Source organism: Seriola dumerili, unplaced genomic scaffold (genome assembly GCF_002260705.1).
Source record: "Seriola dumerili isolate Sdu_G_001 unplaced genomic scaffold, Sdu_1.0 BDQW01000012.1, whole genome shotgun sequence".
Taxonomy (NCBI): domain Eukaryota; kingdom Metazoa; phylum Chordata; class Actinopteri; order Carangiformes; family Carangidae; genus Seriola; species Seriola dumerili.
In genome coordinates, this window is record NW_019174267.1 from 1322853 (window position 1) to 1347515 (window position 24663).

At 41.9% G+C, this 24663-nt stretch overlaps 1 protein-coding gene across 1 annotated transcript; it reads left to right on the top strand.

The window, feature by feature from the left end:
• Positions 1-426: 426 nt before the first annotated feature.
• Positions 427-24291, top strand: cngb1 (cyclic nucleotide gated channel beta 1). The gene is made up of 38 exons (XM_022749932.1): positions 427-463; positions 544-604; positions 1217-1316; positions 1425-1444; positions 1724-1738; positions 2815-2920; positions 3720-3744; positions 3832-3949; positions 4249-4361; positions 4462-4516; positions 4596-4625; positions 5314-5371; positions 5457-5484; positions 6833-6918; positions 7506-7555; positions 7860-7997; positions 8320-8361; positions 8892-8996; positions 10352-10366; positions 10801-10990; positions 11176-11209; positions 12009-12159; positions 12284-12346; positions 12433-12581; positions 12794-13027; positions 14105-14313; positions 14405-14455; positions 14567-14653; positions 14746-14810; positions 16148-16270; positions 16534-16675; positions 17076-17235; positions 17438-17535; positions 17667-17750; positions 17840-17958; positions 18572-18718; positions 20511-20697; positions 21898-24291. The coding sequence occupies exons 3-38, from the start codon at positions 1242-1244 to the stop codon at positions 22102-22104; spliced, it is 3579 nt and encodes a 1192-aa protein (XP_022605653.1). The 5' UTR covers positions 427-463; positions 544-604; positions 1217-1241; the 3' UTR covers positions 22105-24291.
• The last annotated feature ends 372 nt before the right edge of the window (positions 24292-24663 follow it).

Here is a 24663-nt window from a genome sequence, read left to right on the forward strand (position 1 = left end):
TGTTGTCTGACGGCTTCATGTTTAAATGTCTGTGTTTTAATGGAGGATGTTGAGCTGGGTGGTGAAAGTCGTTCCCCAGCTGCCTGAACCTCCGTCCAAAAAAGATGAAGAGAAGAAGGAGCCAGCCGCAGCCCCGCCCCCTGTTGCGGCCCCACCCCCTGTCGCAGCCCCGCCCCCTGTTGCAGCCCCACCCCCTGTTCAAGTAAGCCATGCCTTTTTAAAAATGTTTTGATTGACAGCTGCACAAGCTAATTAAAGTTATCAGACATATATATAGATATATATACATATATAGATATATATACATATCTATACATATATAAATATATATGTATAGATATGTATATGTTTAACCTAAATAAATAAATGAATGCTAAATGAAATATTGTTTTATTTATATAAATTATTCTGTGTTTTCAACAGGAAAAGAAAGTGACGTTTCAGGACGAGGTTAAAAATGAAGGTGAGGTCCCCCTGTAACTTCCTGTGGGTCAGATTGGTTCTGTTCTTCACACTGAAAATATTCTGCTGTTTGATTGACAGCTCCAAAAACTCCAAAAGCTGACAAACCCAAAAAGGAAGCAGCCGAGGTCGAGGGGAACAGGTGAGTTACACTGACGTCCACAGAGACACCACACAGGAAACGACCAGAGACAAGGTTAGCATTAGCATCACAAAACCAGCTAGCTTACCAACTGCCAACCAGGATGCTAACAAGCTCAGTCGCTAATGTGTGCTGGTCTGGATCACTTGACCAAAGAAACAAACAGCACCTTTACTTTTTCTCCCTTATTCTCCACACTTTGTCCACTTCACAACAACACTTCCTGTCTCTGAGTCACATGTCACTAAATGAACCAATCAGAGGCTAGCAGGACTTAGACTGAGCTAAATAGGAGGAAAACGACAGAGATGGATTCAGGAGGTCACTGTGACTGTTTTTAAAGATGCAGTTGTAAATATTTAAACTTGTAAACACCTAAATAATAATTGTGTAAACATAAATATGTAAATAGTTAACTGTGTGAACAAATGAATAAATTATTAACTGTATAAACTAACTCAAATATACAGTATGAATTAATGGCTGCAGGAAGATGAATTAAATAATACTTAGATAATTAGATAATAATTGCATATATATAATAATAATATAATATATAATAATTAAACATGATGAATTAACTAAATCAACATTAACGTCTTGTTTCCTCAGCCCGCCATCCGGCTCTCAGCCCACCATGTTGACGTGGATCAGCGGAGCTCTGCCTCAACCTCTCTCACCTAAACTGAGCCGGGCCAACTCCACCACCCAGGTGAGGATCAGACTCTGACCTGGGATCAGGTTCGACCGCAGAGACTCGTCCAGGGTTCAGGTCACAGTTCAGCAGGTTAATGTGTCTTTTCTCCTCACATGTTTACAGGAGGAGAATACAACAGCCAGGTAAATACAGTGTGTGTGTGCGTGTGTGTGTGTGTGTGTTGTGCGTGTGTGTGTTGTGTGTGCTGTGTGTGTTGTTGTGTGGTGTTGTGTCTCTGTGCTGTGTCTGTGCTGTGTGTGTGGTGGTGTGTGTTGGTGGTGTGTCGTGTGTGTCTGTGTCTGTGTCTAGTGATCTGTGTGTGTGTGTGTGTGTGTGTGTGTGAGTGTGTTGAACATTCACTGTAAAGTTTGTATGAACTTCATGTGATGACTGATATTCCCTCTGTTTCCTGTGGACGACAGTAAACCTGAAGACGAGTGAGTAACAATGACATGAAGCAATAAATGCCAAATAGTGAGCTGCTTTATAAACCTATCAACAGACAGACTGCCAAATAGTGAGCTGCTTTAATAAACCTACCAACATGCAGATTGCCAAATAGTGAGCTGCTTTAATAAACCTACCAACAGACAGACTGCCAAATAGTGAACTGCTTTAATAAATCTACCAACAGGCAGATTGCCAAAGTGAGTTGCTTCATAAACCTATCAACAGCCAGATTGCCAAATAGTGAGCTACTCTGTAAACCTATCAACAGACAGACTGCCAAATAGTGAGCTATTATGTAAACCTATCAACAGACAGACTGCCAAATAGTGAGCTGCTTTATAAACCTATCAACAAGCAGACTGAGAAATAGTGAGCTGCTTTATAAACCTATCAACAGACAGACTGCCAAATAGTGAACTATTATGTAAACCTATCAAGACAGATTGCCAAATAGTGAGCTGCTTTATAAACCTATCGACAGGCAGATTGCCAAATAGTGAGCTACTCTATAAACCTACCAACGGGCAGACTGCCAAATAACAAGCTGCTTAATAAATCCACCAACAGGCAGACAGCCAAATAGTGATCTGCCCTATAAACCAATTGAAGCAGGTGCGAAATTATGATCTGCTTTACGAACCTATCAACATGAGGACTGCCAAATAGTGAGCTGCTTAATAAATCCACAAACAGGCAGACTGTCTCTCCATGTTTACTTCATGGAAACTAAGGAAAACAGATGTTTTTGCCTTTAGAGGTTTTATCAGTGTTGTTTCATCAGACAACACTTCCCTCTAAAAATGCAGATGGTTTGTCTTTTCCTTATTTTCATGTCAGGAACAAGTGATGAATAAAAAAAGAATAAACATAAAAACTCCCATTTTTAAAAGCGTCAGTGAACATCTCAATTGATCGACTCTCACCGGTCAGAAAACTTCCTGTATCAAACTCCATTCAGCCCAGCAGAGCAGTGAAGCTCCTGACTGTCCCTGTTCTCCTGGTTGTGCAGCGCCCCCTGCTGTTCAGAGCCTGACTTCATGCTTCCTGTTATTTTTCCCCACAGGAAAGGGATGATCGCTTGGCTCACTCAGGGTTTGGAGAAAGTAGTTCCTCATCCTCAGGCTGAGCTGAAGAGTAAAGAGTCACCACCAGCTGAGCCGCCCGCTGAGGTACAACAGTTTCTACAGGACGTCCTAAAGTAGATTAAAACTTTCCTTTGGTTTCAGTAGAGCTGATCGTTCTACTGTCAGTTCTCAGAGTACGTTTCCACGGAGGATCTCTGTCACCGCTCCTCATTAAACAGCTGAAACATGGTGATTTAGTTATTTGGGCATATTATTCTTTTATAGAGATATTTATAGGTGCCGTCCTCCTCCATTAAAACCCAGTGTACTAAATGAGGTGTTATCTTTTATGACAAATTTCATTTTGACTTGTCAGATGTAATATTTCCAAAGTTAGATCATTTTTATCTGCAAAGACCTTGGAAACTGCCGTCCATGTTTTTATTTTCTCAATAAATCCAATTAAAGAATCCACATATCATCAACGTTAGCATCTCTGCACTGGATACCTGAACGTCTTAGAACTGGTTTTAAGACCATTACGTTTAAGGTAGATTTGGGTCGTGTATATATCCGATACCTGTTTACATCTCCGACATGCTAATCCCATAGGAGCCTGAATGCAGCATGAGATCAGACGTGATGCAGGCTTGATTCATACTCATGAAGATAAAAGTGAAAAGTTAAACTTAACCTGTAATGAGTTTGTGACGTGGCCTTTCTGTTAGTGTGTGTCGTCTCAGGTCCAGTCCTGAAGTTACTCTGTTAGAGAAGCTGTTTAAACTGTTTCCACAGGCTGACAGTGAAGTATGAAATCTGTGTAATGCTCCTTTAATGTCAGTCTTAGAGATCTGCTCATGTGACCTCACCTGTCCTTATTAACCCTGTGTTTGTTGCTCCTCAGGTGCAGCAGCCAGCCGCTCCACCAGGTGAGAACAGATCTGAATGTTCCTGTGAACAGAGATCAGATTCAGGCCGGACTTTATGTCAATCGCTGGTTCTTCTTTGTCTTTCAGCACCAGAGCCTCAGGTGGTCACTGTGGTCCAGGTGGCACCAGAACCAGACCGGGGCCAAGACAAAGACCAAGACCAAAACCAAGAGGACAAAACTGACAACAAGCCTTTCCCACCCAGGTCTGTGTGTCTGTCTTCACACAGGCTGACATTCAGTTTGTTTGACCAGTATTACATCTTTTGGTCCAGGAGGAACAACCTTTGAAACTTCTTTTATTAAGTTTAATACAGAAAATATTTGTCACATCTTTTGTCAAACTGTTGTTCAGGTGGAGTTCAGGTGGATATTATCTCCCAGCAGGAACGAGGGGAATAAACTGAGAATCTGACGTTTGCATGTGGAGCAGTGAAGTCATTGCTTCAGCCAAGTGCATGTGTGACACGAATATGTTCTGTCTTTGTGTCTGTGCGGCTGACAGGATGATGGACTGGATAAAACAGGGAATAGAGAAGGTGGTTCCTCAGCCAGAGATCCAGGTCCGTCCAAAGACAGACGACAACGAGAAGAGTGACACTCCCGCTTCCACTAAAGGTACCTGCAGTTATATGTCAGCCTCAAATCACCATCACACCTGTTGAACTCCTGTTAGAGAATATATATAACTCTGAGTGCGTCCTACTCCTTTAAACAGCTGCAGCTCCACCTGCAGCACCAGCAGCTACTAAACCAGCCGCCGACCCTGAGAAGTAAGTTCAGTCCTTGTCCGTGATTGTACTTTAATTCATAGTGCAGGATGTTAAACTCTGTTCTCCTTCGTCCTCTCAGGTCTTCTAAAGAAGCAGAGCAGCAGCCCAAGTAGGTGGAGACATGTTCACTCAACATGACAGAAGAGCTGCGATTCTTCATCCTTTAATTTAAAAACCACAGAAACTGTTTGTGGATATTTGACCTTTAGCTACAAACAACACGTCTGACGTGCTAATTAATGTTATGCTAACTACAAACAGCTAAAGTGGTGGAAAGTAACTAAGTACATTTACTCATATACTAAGAACAATTTTGAAGTTCTTGTACTCTACTTGAGTTAAGTACTTCTACTGTGATACTGCAACTACAGGAAGTACTTTTACTGTGATATTTTAACTACAGGAAGTACTTTTACTGTGATACTGTAACTACAGGAAGTACTTTCACTGTGATACTTCAACTACATGAAGAACTTTAACTGTGATACTGTAACTACAGGAAGTACTTCCACAACAGGAAGTACTTTCACTCTGATACCGTAACTACAGGAAATACTTCCGCACTGTGATACTTTAAGTACATTTACAGAGGTAAACATACTACCTCTGTACTTTTACCTCAGTGGGATCATGAATGTAGTACTTTCACTGCAGTATTATTGCAGTATGTTTACATGGTGGTGTTTGTATCAGATATTTTACTAGCTCCATACATTGTGTCTGATATGAAGGATAAAAGTTTAGGAGTTTTAGAGAGTGTGTGACTTGTGTTGAACGTGCTGCTGTTGTGTCGACAGTGTTGTGGGCTGGATCGTCACTGAGTTCAGTCGCATGTTACCTCAGCCTGTACCAAAGGTGAGTCCAGCTCTCATTCACATACAGCCACGTTTAACCAGCAGCACGTGTCTGAGGCTTGACCATGTTTGTTCTCCTCGTGCAGGACGCAGCCAGTGATGAGTTGCAGAGCAGTAAGTACAACCTCTCCACAGCTTACACTAACACATGAACACATGAACACATGAACACGTCAACACATGAACACGTCAACATGTCAACATGTGAGCGTAACATTACATGATACTTTAAACTTCTCACCTTGATGCAGTGATGTAGAAGTGAACTCCCAGGTGTGTCAGTACACGGTGACATCACTGCTGGGTGTGGTTATGAGTTACTCTCTAACTGCAGTCTGCAGAAACAAATGCACTGATGAACTGATTGATTGGTTGAGGGGTGTTATTAGCTGTGTGTTGATTGGCAGCAGCTGGTGTCAGTGATGAGGCGGACTCTAACCGGGCTGCTCTTCTCCTTCTGTTTCAGGGGGAAAGGCGGCGAGAGCCCCTTAAAATAAAAGGAGAAGGAAGAGCGGGACAGAGTCGCTCACACTGACACTGACAGCAGCAGACACTGTAACTGACTGAACCACAGACAGAGCAGTTTGTACTGTAGTGCTAATGTTGCTCCATGGAGCTGCAGTACTTTGAGTTTTTTCACAGCTAAAATACTTTCAATAAATCAAGAAAACTTATTTTACCAAACATGACTGAGCAAACAAAACGAAAAGTGAAATCTCAATTATATTTCTGCACATATTTGAACATGTTTAGAGTCTCTGTAACTCACTGAATCAATTATTACATGCCACTAAGTCTTTATTGGACTGCACTGTTTAATATTCCATGCTACAGTGTAATAGCTGCAGGAACAGACTGGTCCTAACTCAGCTTCTGTCATTGGTGCTACTTCAAACTTGAAACTCAAATAAGCTGTTAGATCTGGAATCAGGACCAACAATAGTTCATCAGTAGTTCGGGACAACTGTTTGCTTCTTTTAAAGGCTTTTGCTGATGATATAAAGGCAGCTAACTCAGTGCAGCTAACTCAGTGCAGCTACCTCGGTGCAGACATTGCAACTCATTACAGCGTTTTTCTCTGAATTCATGAAAATAAAGACATTCACTGGGGAAAAAAAATGTGTTTTGTTGAGTGTTTTTGTTGTGTTGGCTTGTAAACCTGAAAATTCATGGAATAGGAATCAACCAATCAATCAATTAATCAGTCATGGGTCTATCAAACAAATATTAAATGTCTGAGCAATTTTCATTTTCATCCCTGTATTTCTTAAGATTCAAAACAGATGAATCCATCTGTCAGTAGAGTGTCAAATACACATTAAATAACCATAAACGTCACGTCTCTATTGCCTGTGACATGAATTTCGAGTTGTCAGTAGTGAATTCATGCAGTTTATAAGACACTCAAAGACAGATACACAGATAATCCTCAGCCATGCTCTTCCTGCCATGTGACCTTCAGTCAGCATCACACAGAAGAAGACAGACCTGGTCCTGGAGGACATCGAACAGGACGGGGACAAGGACACAGAGCAGCACAAGAAGGAGGTGAGTCTCACAAGGACTCATCTTGTCCCAGCTTTGAAGTAATGTTCAGGATCACTCTCAGAAAGACCTCTGCTTTGAGCATAATGTCTACATGGCTTTGCTAACATGCTAACAATAGCGTAGTTGTTGACGTGCATGTTAACGCATTAACCAACATAGGCAACATGACCCTTTGAAGGGTATCATGGTAGTAGCACAGTAGGCACTATGGTACTTCAAGGGCCACCAAACTAGTACAAGGCTATGTACCATAGTACTTTGGAGGGTATCGGGGTAGTACCAGAGTAAGAACTGACACTTCCAAGGTTATTATGGTAGTACCAGAATAGATACAATATCACTAAGAGGCATACCATGCTGTTTGTACCTTTGGAAATGCTACTGTGGTCATTTAAGACCAGGACAAGTCCCATAGAGATACGATGACCCTTTGAAGGGCATCATGGTCTTACCAAAGCAGGCACTATGGTACTTCAAGGGCCACCAAGCAGTACCAATGTAGGTACCATGGTGCTTTGGAGGGTATCGGGGTATTTAGGTATTTAGATTATACTCAACAGAGATTTTTTCCATGTGATTGTTTGCAGACAGAAGATGCAACGATCCAGATGGAGCAAGTGACTCCACTGATGGAAAGGTTGGCGACAACTGTCTCTGCTTAGTTTACTCTATTTTCCTTTTGTCCTTCTTCTGTTTTGTTGTTTTTGTCCCATAATTGCTTTGAAGATGAAAATAACTGCCGGTTGTTCTGTCTGTCCAACACTTTGGTTCAGAGGGAGCTTTCTCAGTAACCACAGGCCTTTGTTATTGTAGGGTGTCATAGAATCTGTAGCATGTATGGGACACCTGTAGGTCTTTAGGCTGGTTTTTGTCCTCATTTTATTTAGATTTATTTAAAAGTCTAATTTCGCCGAATGTCTGAGCTCTTCCTTATTGTACAGACTGCAGCAGGACCGTCTGGAGGCAGCCCGTGTCGCAGAGGAGATGGCTATGAAGGCAGCGGAGGAGGCAGTCCGCCAGCTGGAGGTCGAGCATTCAGCAAAGATCGTCATAGAAACACTGCCAGAGTCCAATGAGCAGTAAGTCACATAAACACACACATCGACATACTGTCCAGTCAGACCGCTGCGTCTCCAAACTGTCAACCTTTCAGGAAGTGACAAGAAAGACCCTTCTTTCTTGTATTTTACTGCAATGCTCTGTGAACAAGTTGAAGTATCTCACTGCACTGGAGGAATTTTTCTCTGTTTGAAGAAAAGCTGAACTTTCGACAAAATTAATTTTTAAGATTCATAATACAACAGATGCTACAAGTATCCCAGAGAAAAACACCTCCAAATCACCTGCACCAACTGATCTGACACGTCCTCCAGTAACTGACCTGCGGTTTGTTCTCAACAGACTGCCCAACATCCTGGAGGAGGAGAACGAGGACGACCCAGAGTAAGTCAATCTTCACGAAACCCAAACCACCAACCTGCCGCTATCTCCTATACTTACATACAACACATTACTTAACACTTTATGTTGGGTTTTACTTTCTTTTGGCAGACATCTGTATCTTTGTACTATCTTCTTGTCTGATTCTGAGGGGTTAGATACTCTGAGTGTTTGGGTTGGAGCATTACTTGAAGGGTCTGAAATTTAGTTTTCAACAAATGGAAGCACTCTTTTAGACCAACATGTAAACGTCACTGACATACAGACAAACTGACCAAATGGCTGAACCCACTCTACTCTTATGAATTATGATTTGCTGAAATACTCCCAGTCACTGTATTTAATTATGCACCTTCTGCGTTAGAGCTTCCTCTGCTGGCAAAGTTAGAGCTGAACATCCAGATCCTCTCACCTGCTGTCTGCTCGAGTCTGATGCTGCTGCCTTTAGCAACTAATTTCTCTCCGAAAACAATGAGCTGAACTGTCTGACAGGGGCTCTCCATCTTGTTTGTCCCTTGCTGCACTCCGTTCAGGTTGCAGAACCTGCAGGAGGACAGTGACGACAGCACAGACAATACAAGTCCTGTGGGAAATAAAGTAGCGGTGGAAAATATTGAGGAAGACAAAAAACCTGACGAGTAAGCTCAGCCATTTTTAGATGAAGGCCTCCCCCCACTACGGAAAGATGACAGGACGCCTCCATACCACTGATGAGTTAGATCTGATTGGTAAAATCAACATCACCAATGAAGCTATTATTTATATTACTTGATCCTCTTGTAGAGTTCTGTAAGAAACTCTAAGATCTCAACACATTGTGGTATGGGTTGCTACTTCCTGTGCATAAGCTTGCAGTAAGAGCTTATGCTTTGGTACCATCGTATCTTCTGTGCTTGTTAGAGCGAGCTAAAGTCCTGCCCTGTTCCAAGCTGGTATTTCTTCTTATTGAAAACTGGACTCTCACTGTTCCTGAAAGAAATTTTATGTGTAGAAATCACAATGAAACTTGGGATGATTCACTACCTTTATCAGATGGATAGTTTCAGACGGCCCTGCACTCCACAGTACTTTCCCTATAAGACATCCTGGGCTACGCAGTCAGTAGACTCAGTGGAGTGGATAAGTAAACTCCCATGACTCCTCAAGTGTCTTTGCAAGTCCTGGTCCCCTCTTCCACAGTCAGGATGGAATTGGCCGGAGCCTCATTTCAAACGTCCTACAACATTTTTTTTCTGAAAGGAGCAATAAAGACACACAAATTAAAAACAGGAACCACCACCCCTCTGGTTGGTACAGTGTACCACTCCACAGGAACAGTCCCTGACCAATAATTTGTGGACCCCTTTAGGAAAATCTCATCTACCCTGGGCACCTCGCACCTACTGTGGATCCTTTTGGTTTTGGCTGCTTCCTCGGTCAAAGAGAAGGGCAAAGTTTCTTCCAAGTCTTGTAGCTCTGCCTCGTCCTCCCAGAGAACAGAGGAGAAAATGCAGACGAGCATGAGGGTGAAATTCTTCATTTACCAGGCGATCTATGTTCCAAACATCAACCATGGTTGTGAGCGCTGGGTCGTGACACACCCGAGTCGATTCAAGCGACTGATTCCGGGTGTTAACACTGGCAACCAGAAGCAAATAGTTTTGCTAACTGGAGGTGAGACCTACATGTGGTCCTCTGGTATCAGCACAACAGAGTGGGTGTTGGTTGGTGTTTTAACTACATTAATCTTGTTAGATCTTTGGTGAATTGGCAAGCTGTTCAAACTGAGTCTAGTTGAGTTGTCACTTTATCTTAGCTTAGCTTTCTTAGCTTCAGGTTAGCCAGGAACTGGGGCAGGACTTTGGCTCTAAATAGTTTCTTTGTGCCCAAACAGTTTGCCATCTGCTGCATGCCTGCCTCTTTTCAAGCTTTGCCTCTTACCACAGTGTCCCCTCGTGATTACATATAATTTTATTTTGTGTTGCTGTTTGCCAACTTTTCCTCTGTGAATCAGGGCCGACTTCAAAAGGTAGGTTGGAATTTTTACAACCAGTATAACAGCTACTTACCAGACCAGATATTATGTGTTCAATAGAGTTTTTGAACCTTTATTGCCAACATTTTTCAGTTCGTTGCTCCTATAATACCTTCATATAGTGAATACTGTAAGATATGCATTAAGATACTCCCTGACTTTGTTTTGACACAATGAAAAATACCAAATACCTCCCCCAGAGTCTCTAAGGATGTCACTCTACAGCAAACCTCAAGCTTCATCTTTATCCTGACTTGAACTCCTCTAAGTTTTATTTTACCTCCTACTGTTTGTGAACAAATATTAACAGTCATACAGGGAGGCAAACCATGTCTTCCACCTCCACCTGTGAACACCAGGGAAGTGGAAGTAGAATCAGTTTTGCAGATTTTCAGGGGGTTTTCTTGACACCTGCCCTTCTTCACCAGGTCTCTACTGGACGTCTGTCCGGCTGCAGATGATGCTGAGGCCAAGACTCAACCCACTGAATCTGAACCAGCAGAGGAAGTCACTCCATCATCAACAGATGTGGAGCCAGCATCGGAGAGGAGAGACCTGGAGAGTCCGGTCACCCAACAACCAGAAGCTCCAGGGGCCCCGACCATCACCACAGACCAGGTGAAACTCTTTATGAAACAGAGTCAAAAAGGCTCCTGTACTCTGGCTAGAGGGTGTTTTTCTCTGATATGTCGTCCTCATCACAGCTGAAGGTTGTTGGTCTCCTAGTAACAGCTTCCAGGTTTGAGCCCGTGCCACTCCATGAAGCAGATTTAATTTGTTTGATTTTCTTCCTCCTCTTTCAGGATGATGAAGCAGCAGAGGACGATGGATGTGGAGGTGAGAGCTGAAAATGATTTCTGTCAGAACAGCTATTTTGAGCATCACCAGACGGAGCAGCATAGATCATAGTTAGAAAGTTGTTTCCATAATGGATTGAGAGAAGAAAATCAACTTGTTTGTTCAGTCTTTAGTGTCCCTGATTCTTTCTGGATGGTCTCTGTAACTACGTACTGATCGGTTCCACCAGGATCTTGTGAAGTTCTCCTTTTGACTCTGACTGTTTCTCCGTCCAGTTCCTGACATTTGCTCTCCGATAAAGAACTTCCTGCTTCAATTGCCTCACGCTGCTGAGTGTCTGGAGAGCTGCAGGAAGCTGATGCATGACCATAACCTCAACCCCCCCAAGCTATCCATGCCGACCCTGCCGCCGGAGCTCGCCCTGCTGACCCAGGAGCTGTCGCAGCTCACCGAACAGGGGCGACAGTGCTGCATGAGCATCGTCAGCCACCTCAGACGCCTTACCTCTAACTCCCAGCATCCTCAGCAGCCCTAAGCCCCACCCTCCTCCCACAGACCCTTAGAGAAACCTCATAGACTTTTAACTTTGTTTAATCCAAACCTTGAACGTGCCAAACAAACCCTTCTGCCTTGAGGTGTCCCCGAACATCCCACTTCCTCCTCATCATCACTCCCATCTTGCTCTGCACCGCTTCACCACCAGCTAACAGCTAACCACTAAGGTGATCTTAACAGCAGTGGATGTATGTGCTGTGCTTGGCTTGGCTTCGTTGCTGTGAACTGTTGGCGGTGTTTGTTGGAAGACGTCCAGCAGCTGTTCTTCTGCTCTGGTCCTCAGGGAGCTGTGGGCGGAGTCTGGGTGAAGCTCCGCTGCTGAAGGTGCAGGACGTGGATCCGGGAAGAGGCCGGAACATCCCCCAAATTATCACAACCCCAGAACTGGAGTCCATGATTCTGACTGTCCCTGACATGGAGCTGTCGAAACTCAGGTAACAGACGTGTAATCTTCCACACCTGACAGGGGCGTTGTAGATATCACAACACCTTGACACATGGTCCATGTTTTTCCATTTTCACTGACGTCCTCATGTCTTCCTGCTGTGTCCCTCTCAGTCAAGCGGCTGAGGATCTGAAGGCCTGGTCCAGTCAGGGAGACCTGCTGACTGCAGATGAAGAGTGAGAGAAATGACACAGACACTCTGTCCTCTACCTCCTTCGCCCCGTCCTGCATGTTAAACTATCCTCTTGTTGTCCTCCTGCAGGACACGTCCTCTGTCAGCCGCCAGCGTCGGTAGCGTCGTGATCCAGGACCGTCTGAGTGAGCTCGTCAGGCTGTTTAAAGGTCGAACAGAGCGGCAGAGAGACCGGCTGGTGGACCCAGATGAGTCTGAAGGGGAGAGTCCCTCAGCCTGTACGTGTTGTCATGTTTATGTTTCTGATTATGTGTTTTCCTGTTTTCATGGTCAAAACGAACTAATGAATGTTGAACTCAAACTTTAATAACACTGAATATCAAATGTTCCTATAAAAGTTTCCTTTATATAAACATTCACTGGATGGAACCATCTAATTAATGCTCTAAAAATACAGAATTATCTTACAAGTTTTGTCTGATCTCTGCAGCTCCAACCAAAGCTCCACCTCCCCCTCCTCCCCCACCTCCACCAGGGGAGGAGAAGAAGGAAGAGGCTCCTGCTGAAGCAGAAGAAGAAGAAGAAGAAGAAAAGTTGGGGTTCAGCTTTGAACTTTTAGGACACCCCGTGAAACTTCCCAAACTGCCCAAACTTCCCCTGATGCCCGACTGGCTCCGAGCCATCGTGGAGTATCGCTTCCCCTCCAGCATCGACCCCTTCACTGGTGAGCACTCAGACCAAGAGCTGAACTACAGTTTCCTTAAAGAGATATTTCTCTAAGACTGAAACAAGAGAAAATGCAAATGTTAGAAAACAGAGAAAGAAAAAGAAAACATTAACAACTGCAATGAAAGAAGAAAAAGAAAAAAAGAAGTATGTTTGTGATGCAATAAAAAATAGTGTTATGATTATATTTATAAGGTAGATAATGGGAGTAACAGTGATGAGTAAAGACTCCAAGACTTAGTAAGTGATGACTAAATAGAGTTGGAGTCTATATTCTGATGTTAAAGCTCCTCCAGTGTAAAGGTCTGTGTCCATGTGTAGTGTGATTATAGATCAGCTCTAGCTTCTATATTAATACTGTGAAAGTATCAAAGCCTCAGTCCACAGAGAAATGCACACAGCCTGTATTCAGAAACTGAGCCTTAAAACCAGCCGTCAGGACTTCTGGAACTTTGTGATGTCACAACAAAGCAGTCACCAAGCCCCGCCCACCTGGACCCACCATCCAAACCTTGCAGGATTTGGTTTCTCTGAGTGTTTTACCTGAAATCTGCTATATTTTTATTGGATCACTCAGAAAACAGTCAGCCAATCAGAAGAGAGGCTCAGAGCCTCCTCTCTTCTGATTGGCTCACCGACCTGTTGTTACTAGAGCTGCAGAGAGAAGCCTGAGAGAGGAGATGTAAAACTACACTGAGATGGTTTTTATATCTTCTGATGGATCAACACAGAGGAAAACATGGGACCAGGAAGTAGACAGGTTTATCATGGAAATGTAGGTTTCATTTCTCAGCATTAACAATGTATTTATTTATTTTTTGATATAAATTGATATTACAAAAATACAAACTGTTTAATACAGTACACATTCATTTTGTTTGTTAATCAACTGACTGGTTTGTTTCTAAATTAATTGATCAACACTCTTTGATAATTGATTTTTTCCATTGAAAATATAAATAATTCTGTTTCAGCTTTTCCAAAGTGAGAATTTGATGGTTTCCTGTCACATGACAAGGTTGATGGATAAACTGAATCTGCTGGTGGAGACTGATCTGACTCTCTGCCTCCATAGACCTGATCTACGTGATCTGGCTGTTCTTCGTGGTGGCGGCCTGGAACTGGAACGTGTGGCTGATCCCGGTCCGCTGGGCGTTCCCCTACCAGACCCCCGAGAACATCCACCTGTGGCTGCTGGCCGACTACACCTGCGACTTCATCTACATCACAGACATCCTGATCTTCCAGCCCAGACTGCAGTTCGTCCGCGGAGGAGACATCGTGGTTAGTGACACCGACGGGAAGAAAAACACTTTGGATTTTATCTCTTTAAATGAAGAGAGCGTTTTTTTAATCTGGAGCTTTTGCGTTACAGTGTGATAAGAAGGACATGAGAGAGAACTACATGACCACAGAGAGGTTTAAGGTGAGAGCACACCTGTCAGAGATAAAGAAAACACTTTCTTCCTGCTTCAGTTTGTAGTTTTCTCTTCTCACAGTTGTTTCCACTGATCAGAGTGTCTGCTGTGTTTTCCAGATGGACATCATCAGTCTGTTTCCCATGGAGATATTTTACTTCTTCACCGGAGTGAACTCTCTGCTGAGGTTCCCTCGGCTGCTGAAGGTCAGGATGCTTCACTTCATACAGACGTTCATGCTGCCGAGTGTTTGTGAAGGTGAACGTGATGAACAGCTGACTCCTGTCTTCTCTCTCAGTACATGGTTTTCTTTGAGTTCAACGACAGGATGGAGGCTGTGATGAAGAAAGCCTACATCTACAGGTGAGGAGCCAAATACAGGTACAAGGTTTGTCTCGTATGTATTTTATGAAAACATCAGTGAGGAGCTTCATGAACTCAAGATAAGAGAGAAGATATTTCTTTATTAGTCCTACGGGGGGAAAATTTACTGTCTCACAGCAGCAAAGTGACAGAGCAAAGAAAGAGAAACTGCAAAATGATTAATGATCAATTACTTTAAAAAGATAAATAATATAATAATATAATATGTACAATTAGATATTTAAATATAACAAAAAAAGAGATCAAGATGTTCATTTGTTTTGGTAACACAGTCAGTCAGAACACACATGAGGCCAGTAGTCCACGTTGTACCTGACCCAAAGATGAATCATGAACCAGCTGCTGGTCTGGTGTTTTAACGATTTATGTTTCTTACACAGTTTTAGTTTTTTTTTACTTTACAGCATAAAAACCAGGAAAATAAAAGTGGCAGCAGTGAATATAAAAGCTGTGAACCTTCGTAGACTATGAAGTCGCAAAGCACCGATCCTGTTTCCTAGCAACCTTGACAACACATAACTTTTTGTTTTAAGTCTCTTGGTTTAAAGCGTTTTACTGTTAGCTGTTGAACTGAGCTGAAACACAATACTTACATTTAACAGTGTGATCCTCAGTCTCTCTGTCGGTGCTGTTTGCTCTCATTACCAGCGTGCAATGAATCTTGGGATATGTAGGACCACGAAGGATCCACCTGTTGGAGCCTCGGTTGTCCAGGAAAGGAAGGAGCCTTTGACAGTTTAATCGTGCCGTTGTAACATAGTCGGTCTTCAAATGAAGCCTCTGAATTGAGACACAGCTACTAAACACCTGCACATGAATCTATAGTAATTAACACACATATGTATTACATGGTGTTTGAGTGGTGATATATCTGTGTCTTTTGTCGGAGGGTAGTAGCGGGAACTTTCTGTTTATCCACTGTGTTATACTTTAGTCAAACATTTAATGTAAAAGTGAATAAAAACTACAGCACAGGAACTTCAAAACAAGCGTAGTATCAACTCTCCTCCTCTGGATCAGTGGAGGTTATGGCGGATGGAAAGACCAGTTTCCAGAGCGTCGGTTTCGTTATTTATGTCAGTGTAGAGAGAGGAGGACTTTCTCTCTCTGAGCCTTTTGACCAATCATCAACAGTTAAGTTTCACTCTGGTGGAAGTTTAGAAAGTTTTGCGTCATTTCAGAATTAAAAAACAGAAAAGTCCAGGTTCTACAATTGATCCCTGAGGAACCCCATATCTCATGTCGTTAAATCTTCTCCCTGTGTTGTTGTTGTTGATGTTTTTGTTGTTGTTGTTTTTGTTGTTGTTGTGTGACAGGGTGATCCGGACCTCCACCTACCTGCTGTACTCTCTGCACATCAACGCCTGTCTCTTCTACTGGGGCTCAGACTACGAAGGACTGGGATCCACCAAATGGGTCTACAACGGGAGAGGCAACGCGTAAGAGACGATGAGTGATTATAGATGAACATACATGAAACTCAGTCTGTACGAGTCTGAATACACACAGATACTGTATATCAGCTTTTATAAAGACAGATATAAATCATCTGTGTCGAAGGGTTTTCAAACATCTGAGAACAGATCTGATGATGATTTTTGCAGTTTCAAAGTGGTCGATTTTTTTTAAGTGACAAAATCCTTCTTATAAAATCTGTAGGTTGTAATTTCTCAAAACTTAATTGTCTTATTTTTTCCTACAGTTACATTCGTTGTTATTACTTTGCCGTGAAGACGCTGATCACCATCGGAGGTCTGCCGGACCCCACCACCGTCTTTGAGATCTGCTTCCAGCTCATCAACTATTTCGTTGGTGTCTTTGCGTTTTCCATCATGATCGGTCAGGTCAGTGGTTCCTCTGAGACGCTGTGAGTTTTTATGGTTGGACTGATTTTGATTGATTGAATAAGGAAAAAAAACGTTCAAAGAAACAAACGAAGTCAATAAAAATAAGAAAGTTAATAAATAAAATAATATATACAATACATACTGATACACATATACAGTATAGACCTACATACACATTACTTCATACAGTGTCATAATATATCTTTAGCTCAGTCCTCTGGTTCCTGTCACTTCACCGACGTTCTGCTTTCAGAAACACGCTCAGGATTTCTGTCCCCTGTTTTTAATAATAATTAGAACTTTATTTATGATTGAACAGAATAAAAAGTAAATAAAAGTCAAAACGTAAAAGATAAAATCAGATTAAAGGTCCTCTCTGCTCTGACTCTGTTCTCAGATGAGAGACGTGGTCGGAGCAGCGACAGCCGGAGAGAACTACTACCGTGCCTGCATGGACAGCACCGCCAAGTACATGAACTCCTATAACATCCCCCAAGAAGTCCAGAACCGCATCAAGACCTGGTACGACTACACCTGGAAGAGCCAGGGCATGCTGGGTAAGAAGGAGGAGCTTATTATAAATACATTAATGAATGGCTTCCAGTTAACGGTCTCCAATTCATACACTAAACTGGTTTATAGTCCATGTTCTCTGTAAACAGGGACCAGCAGCAAACTCAAAGAAAGCCTTTGTCCCTGAACGTCTCGTGTGTAGTTCATGTACATTCATGTACATGTGTTGTGATGTTTCCTCTGCAGATGAACAAGAGCTGCTGGTGCAACTTCCTGCCAAGATGAGACTGGACATCGCTGTGGACGTCAACTACGCCATCGTCAGTAAAGTCGCCCTGTTCCAGGTCAGAGACACACACACATGCACACACACACACACACACACACACACATACACACACACACACACATGCACACACATACACACACACATGCACACAGAGTGAGTTGTGAGTGTGTGTGTTGTGTCTCTCAGGGCTGTGACAGACAGATGGTGTTCGACATGCTGACGAGGCTCAAGTCCGTCGTCTACCTGCCCGGAGACTTCGTCTGCAAGAAGGTGAGAACACACCTGAGTGTGCTGGTGGACCTGTTACACCTGTGTGTGTGTGTATGTGTGTGTTCACCTGGCCTCTGTGTGTGTCTCAGGGGGAGATCGGCAGGGAGATGTACATCATCAAACAGGGGGAGGTGCAGGTGGTGGGCGGTCCTGACCTGCAGACGGTGTTTGTCACCATCAGAGCCGGCTCGGTGTTTGGAGAGATCAGGTCAGAGCTGCTTCCTGTCATCCTGTTAGCCAATTAAAATCTGTATGTGGGGCAGCGGGCGGGGGGGGGGGACGACGACTCAGAGTTAAGTGTGGAGATCAATACACTGGTGGTGACATGTTTGTGGTCACAGTAGCATGAATAAATGACTGAATAAATGAATTAATGATTGAAAGGATGAATGAACAAATAATAGAATGAAGGAAAACATGAACAAATGAATGAATGAACGGATGAACAGATTAATCAACAAATTAACAGATGAATGAATGGGTGAATGAATGAATTAATGGATGAATGAATAAATAATTCATGGTCTCCTGAGAACGACGTTTCCTCTGAAGCCACCAGCAGCTCACAAGCTGGCAACACTTTCTATAAAGAGTTAATAAACTGTAATTAACATCAATAAATCATTTACTAAAGCTTTATTGATCAGTTATAACACTCTGATCTCTGACCTTGTGGAGAACAGCTGCAGCACATCTGGACCCAAATCCTTTTACAAACTGATTATTAACATTTACAACAAGAAGAAAAGACCTTTGAGATTTTATCTGGACTTTAATTCACTGTTACACATCACTTCTCTCTCCGCTCTCTGATTGGTCAGCTTGTTGGCAGGAGGTGGAGGCAACCGACGTACTGCCAACGTGAAGGCGCACGGATTCGCCAACCTCTTCATCCTGGACAAGAAGGACCTGGCAGAGATCCTGGTCCACTACCCAGAGTCCCAGAAACTGCTCCGCAAGAAGGCGAAGTAAGACACAGCCACACTGTCTTTATTTCTTTATTTCTTTCTTTTTTTCTTTATTTCTTTCTTTTTTTTTCTTAATTTTAAAAAAGAATTTATTTCTTTATTTAATTTTTTTCTTAATTTTTTTATTTCTGTATTTCTTTATTTGGATCCTCATCGGCTTCCATACAAACAAAAACAACAAATAAAACAAACAATTATTAAAATCACACTTAAAAAACATAACAACAATAATTAAAATAACTCGACATGTAAAAAAATAAACAATATTAACTTACAATGAAAACAAAACCAACACTGTCACAAATATAACATAATATGTTTAGGCAGCAGATCAATACTTACAGATCAATATGGGCTCCTCCAGTGTTCAGTCAGGTGTTAGCAGCAGCCAGATGTTCGTGTTGTTGAGTTCAGTGTGTACACAGTACACAGTCATTCCTGTTTGTGTCAACGTCACCTGGTTACGTTAACTCTGGCTGTTCTGTGAATATCAATCTTGTGTAAAGAGCCGCAGCTCTTCATCACTGACGCCTGAATTTCCTCCAACAATGACGAGTTAAAGTGGAAATATCACGTTTAATAAACCTCCAATAATAATCCGTAATAATAATCAAAAGCCCACAGTTGTTCATTTTATTCCTGTGAACACATGATTTTATTTCATACGTTCCAGCAGCTGATGTCTTTCTTTGTTTGCTCATCAAAACGAGAAAGCAGCAGAGCGTTTCCTCTCCTTCTTCTCGGATGAATGAATCACTTTCGTTTAATTCTCATCGTTCAGACAGACGATCAGGAGCGTCTTCATGTTTCAGTGTTTATTCATGGAATAAAAGAGCGAGCTAGAAGAAAAGAAGACACTCATAAACATGAGAAAAGACAAGAAAAGATTTTCCTCATATGCTGTTATTTTGTAAAATTTTGTAATAATTTTTTTAATTAAATCCAAAGACAAATCAAAAATAATTATTTCAATTTCAATTCAAATCCTAAATAAGAAGGATTTACATCGGTTCAATAAATTATCAAATTTGAGAAAATTAAAAAATAAATACAAAAACAGACATTTTGCAGTTTTTCTATCTTAATCTGTCACTTTGCTGCTGTGACACTGCAGATTTAATAAAGGAATATTATCTAGTCGCCTTTGTTTCAAAGTTGTACGGTTGGAAATTGTTTGCCCCTCCGCTCTCGTGAACATCTCTTCACCTGTCGGCTCAATTAAAGGGCACACCACACCTTTAAATCACCTCAGCTCATTAGATTTATCATGATAATAACAAGAAAAAACCACCTTCAAACACACGATAAGCACAATTCAATTCAGAAAATGCATAAATATATACATACATAATATAATATATATAATAATAACAATCATATATATATACTGTATATATATATATATACATATATATACTGTATATATAATGAGGCCGACACACGCAGAACAAAGTGTTTGATGCGACTGCTCTCCTTCCGTCTCCGTCGTATGATCCCTCCTCCGTCCTGACCTGGATTAGATTCACCTTAATCCCCTCACTCGGCTCGCTCTAGTTCTCCATGCAGACAGTCGGAGCGTCGGGTCAGATCATGGTGCTGCACCATAGTGGGTGGAGGTGCTGGAGGTGCTGTGGGTGTTGGTACGGGACCTCCGTAGATTCACAGTCTTTGTAGGTCAGATTCCCCTTTTTGAATTTTTAATTTAAATTGTTGGGGCGTTTGTGTTTCCAGTTTGGAAACGTTGGACGTCTGTTTCCCTTTAACTCGTCACCGTGTGTCTGTGTTTGTGCAGGAAGATGCTGACGAAGGACAAGAAGCCGGATGAGAAGGAGGGAGGTAAAGAGGTGGAGGTCATCCCCCCCAGACCGGACACCCCCGAGATGTTCAAGGCAGCGCTGAAGGTGACGGAGCAGGCGGGACTGGAGGGAACCTTTGCCAAACTGAAGAAGACCTACAAACCGTCTGAGAGCACAGGAGAGGTACAAAACACACACACACACACACACACACACACACACAAACACACAGAATATTTTCTATAATATTTATTGTTGTTCACTGACAGAAGTTTCAGTTTAAACAACTTTGTTTTGTTTGATTTTTCTGTCAGTAAAATAAATTAATTATAAAATAAATAATAACAAGAAACAAAAAGAACTAAAGAAAAACCTAAAGTTTACAGATTAAAATGAAGCAGCGTTTTCGAGGGATAATAAATACATTTTCTCATCAAAAGATGAATAATATGAAATGAAAATATGTGAGTCTGTTGAAATAATCGGCATGTTCCTGTTTTTTAATGTTTGTTTTTAAAACAGAATTAAACTTTAACTTTTTTTAATGAGTCACATCCTGTAAAAGAAGCTTCATCCTTGAGACTCTCAGGGATTTTTAAAACTTTTTTCCTGTTACATAAAGAAAATATAGAAAAAACACTTAAACTGAAACTTAAATTGATGGATTGTTTCAGTTTGTTGATGTCTTCAAATCAGATTTAAATTAATGATCTGTTTACTGTTATCACTGCACAGATCCATGAAACTAAAAGGACATTGTCACCTGTTGAATACTCTTTTATATATAGTTTTATCAGGTGATAAATATATCGTATATATATATATATATAAAATATTTATATGAATATCAATATGAATATTTGTTCAGCGAGACCTTTAAACTTTCAAATGAAAAACCAAGGAGAGTTTCAGTCTGTGTAGCTGGATTTTCAGTCACAATTTAAAATAATTTGTCAAAAAAATAAGTTCTGATGGCTCGGTCTGCATGGAAGGAAGGAAGGAAGGAAGGAAGGAAGGAAGAAAGAAAGAAAGAAAGTATATATATATATAAAATATTTATATGAATATCAATATGAATATTTGTTCAGCGAGACCTTTAAACTTTCAAATGAAAAACCAAGGAGAGTTTCAGTCTGTGTAGCTGGATTTTCAGTCACAATTTAAAATAATTTGTCAAAAAAATAAGTTCTGATGGCTGTTGATCACATGACTCGGTCTGCATGGAAGGAAGGAAGGAAGGAAGGAAGGAAGGAAGGAAGGAAGAAAGAAAGAAAGAAAGAAAGAAAGAAAGAAAGAAAGGCGATAAAACTGAAAGAAAGAAACAAAAAATTCATCCACTCCTCCACCCACCTCCCTCCATCTCCTCCTTTTTGTCCTCCCCAGGCTCCCTCCTCCATCTCTCCGCTCCCCCCTCCCTCGCCGATGCACCGCCGCTCTCCGATTCCTCGCGCTCCGGTTCAGGACGACGACGACACGGTGGCGGAGACGGCCGACAGCTCCGTCATCATCAGGATGACGCCGCGACATCAAGGGGAGGAGGTGCTTAGTGTGGAGGTGGTGCCGGGGGAGGGACGGGAGGAGCAGCACTGAGAGGAGGAGAAGAAGAAGAAAGGGGAGGAGGAGAAAAGGTGAGGGGGCAGATGTTGCTCCTACTCCACCTGCTGCGTCTTCTAGTAAAACGAGTCCCTCTGCTTCCCAGAATGCCTTTCACCGACCTCCAGAGAGGGGAGGGGGGTTTGAAGTGGAGGTGGAGAGAAAATCAAGAAGCCCCGGTGCATTCTGGTCTCACAAACTTTTCTCTGTTTCTTCTTCTGTGGTGGTTTTAGTTGTTAAATAAAAACATGTTTTCTTCCTCCTCACATGATTAGCTCATTAGCTTAAGGGGCTCTTTAGGGATCTTTAGAGGATGTTTAGGGGATCTGTAAAAGGATCTTTAGGAGATCTTTCGAGGATCTTTAAGGGATCATTAGAGGAATTTTAGGGGTTCTTTAGGAGATCTTAAGGGGATATTCAGGTGATCTTTGTTGGATCTTTAGGGTATCTTTCGAGGATCTTCAGGGGATCTTCAGGGGGGTGTTTAGGGGATCTTTTGAGGATAATCAGGGGATCTTTGTTGAATCTTTAGGGGATCTTTCGAGGATCTTAAGGGATCTCCAGGGATCTTTGGGGTGTGTTTAGGGGATCTTAATGGGACCTTCAAGGGATCTTCAGGGATCTTTACATGATCTTAAGAGGATCTTTTGGGGATCTTCAGGGGATCTTTGTTGGATCTTTAGGGGATCTAAACATCAGGGTCACAGGCCAGAGGCAGCTCAGAGATCCTCATCAGTGATATTTCAGGTAGACCTCAGCCAGGCTGCAGTTCTCTGTCTGACCACACACACTGACTGACACTCACCAGCCATTTGAACACAGAGGGGCGCTGTTTCCCCTCATGGGAGGAAGCTTAATGACAAACACTGAAGAAAACAAGTGAAAACCAACAAAATAAGAGTCTGTTGTTAAAATCACAGATCATGTGTTCATGAAACTTAATTTCCCAGAATCCCCAGCTTCTGTTCTGCAGCTTTGGTGCTTCTCAGCACAGCCACTGACTCACTGTGGCCTTCACTGAGCTGATTTAACTTTAGAAGCAGCTTCATGTTGAATAGAGATGATGATGACGTCTTGTTTCTTTTTACTGATATAAAATGAGACTGATCATATGTGGGTCTCATGTTAGTGGTCAGTAAATGTGTAGTGCTCATTGATGAATCTGCTGAACGCTGTGTGAGGACGACTGTCTCTCTCCATCCGCTGTGATCGGTCTGTTGTTTCCTGTTTCCACTGTGAACTGTTCAATAACTGTCGGACACAAACAGAGCTCTAATGACCGTTAATGATTTAACTCCAGCAGTTTCCAGGTCATTCAGGATCATCTGTGTGTGAGGACCAGTTTTCAATCTGATCAGGGTTCATTTTAGGGCCAGGACGAGGGTTTAATGTTAAAGGGTCAGCTGGTTTGAGCTCCTAGGTTAAAAGGTTCATCAACAGCTGGATTTAAAACTGATTTCAAAGGAATCACTGTGATTGGTGGATTGGATTGTGGGTGACGTAAATCTGTGGATAATCTGATGCGTCGAGTTCAACTTTGGTAAAACTTTGACACAGAAATTCACAGTGTTGAGACAATAAATCACTCTGTCAGATTATGGAGATATCGGGGAAATATTTCTCACAGAATAACAACCTGGAGTCACGCACATTGTTTTATTTGGATCATTTTCCAAAGAATTTGCTCTAAAACTATAAAAAATACTTTGTCATAAATATTTATAGCCTCATGATTTGCCAATGTAGGTATGTTGCATCATTAATGCTGCTAGAGGGCGCCGCTGAGCTTTCTGTTGAGCTGCAGGGAGATTTGTAGTACCTCCCAAGTATGGAAATGGTATGTGAGTGTGTGTGTGTGTGTGTGTGTGTGTGTGTATACATAAATCGGGAAAGGCTTCAGGAAGCAGAGGAAGCACTCATTGTGTCAGTCTGAACTGAGGGGAAAGACAGAAAACAAGAAAAGGCGGGAAAGCAGAAACAATGCAGAGCTGAAAGCTGCTGCTGGACACAGGAAGCTTCATTATCACTGCTGATTACTGAGAATAGAAGAAGAAACGTGTAAGTCCACATATCTGCTGGAGCTCATAGAGCTGCTCTGCTGCTGTATGTTAAACGCCAGGAAGATTTAATGTATTTCTACTGGAGTGATGACGGCGCTGTAACATGTACAAACAGTTTGTAAATAAAGTTATTTCAAATGGAGCTGGTGTGTGTGTGTGTGTGTGTGTGTGTGTGTGTGTGTGTCTTTTGAAATGCAGACAAAAGGTAAAAAATAGTCCCCTGCATTTTTGTCTAACAACCATGAGACAGAAAGAGATTGATAGAGAAAAATGATAATGAAAATGATAATAATAATAATAATTATATATATTTATATCATAAAAATAAGAGTAGAAATAAAATAGACACTAAACAAGAGCAATTAAATTACAAGCAATGAACATATAGCACCCACAACCAGTGTTGTAAACTAATAGTGCAGCAAGTGAAGAGGCAATCTTTGTTTATTGTGTTTAGCAGAAGAAAAGTAAATTACATTTAAGAGTAATATGATAC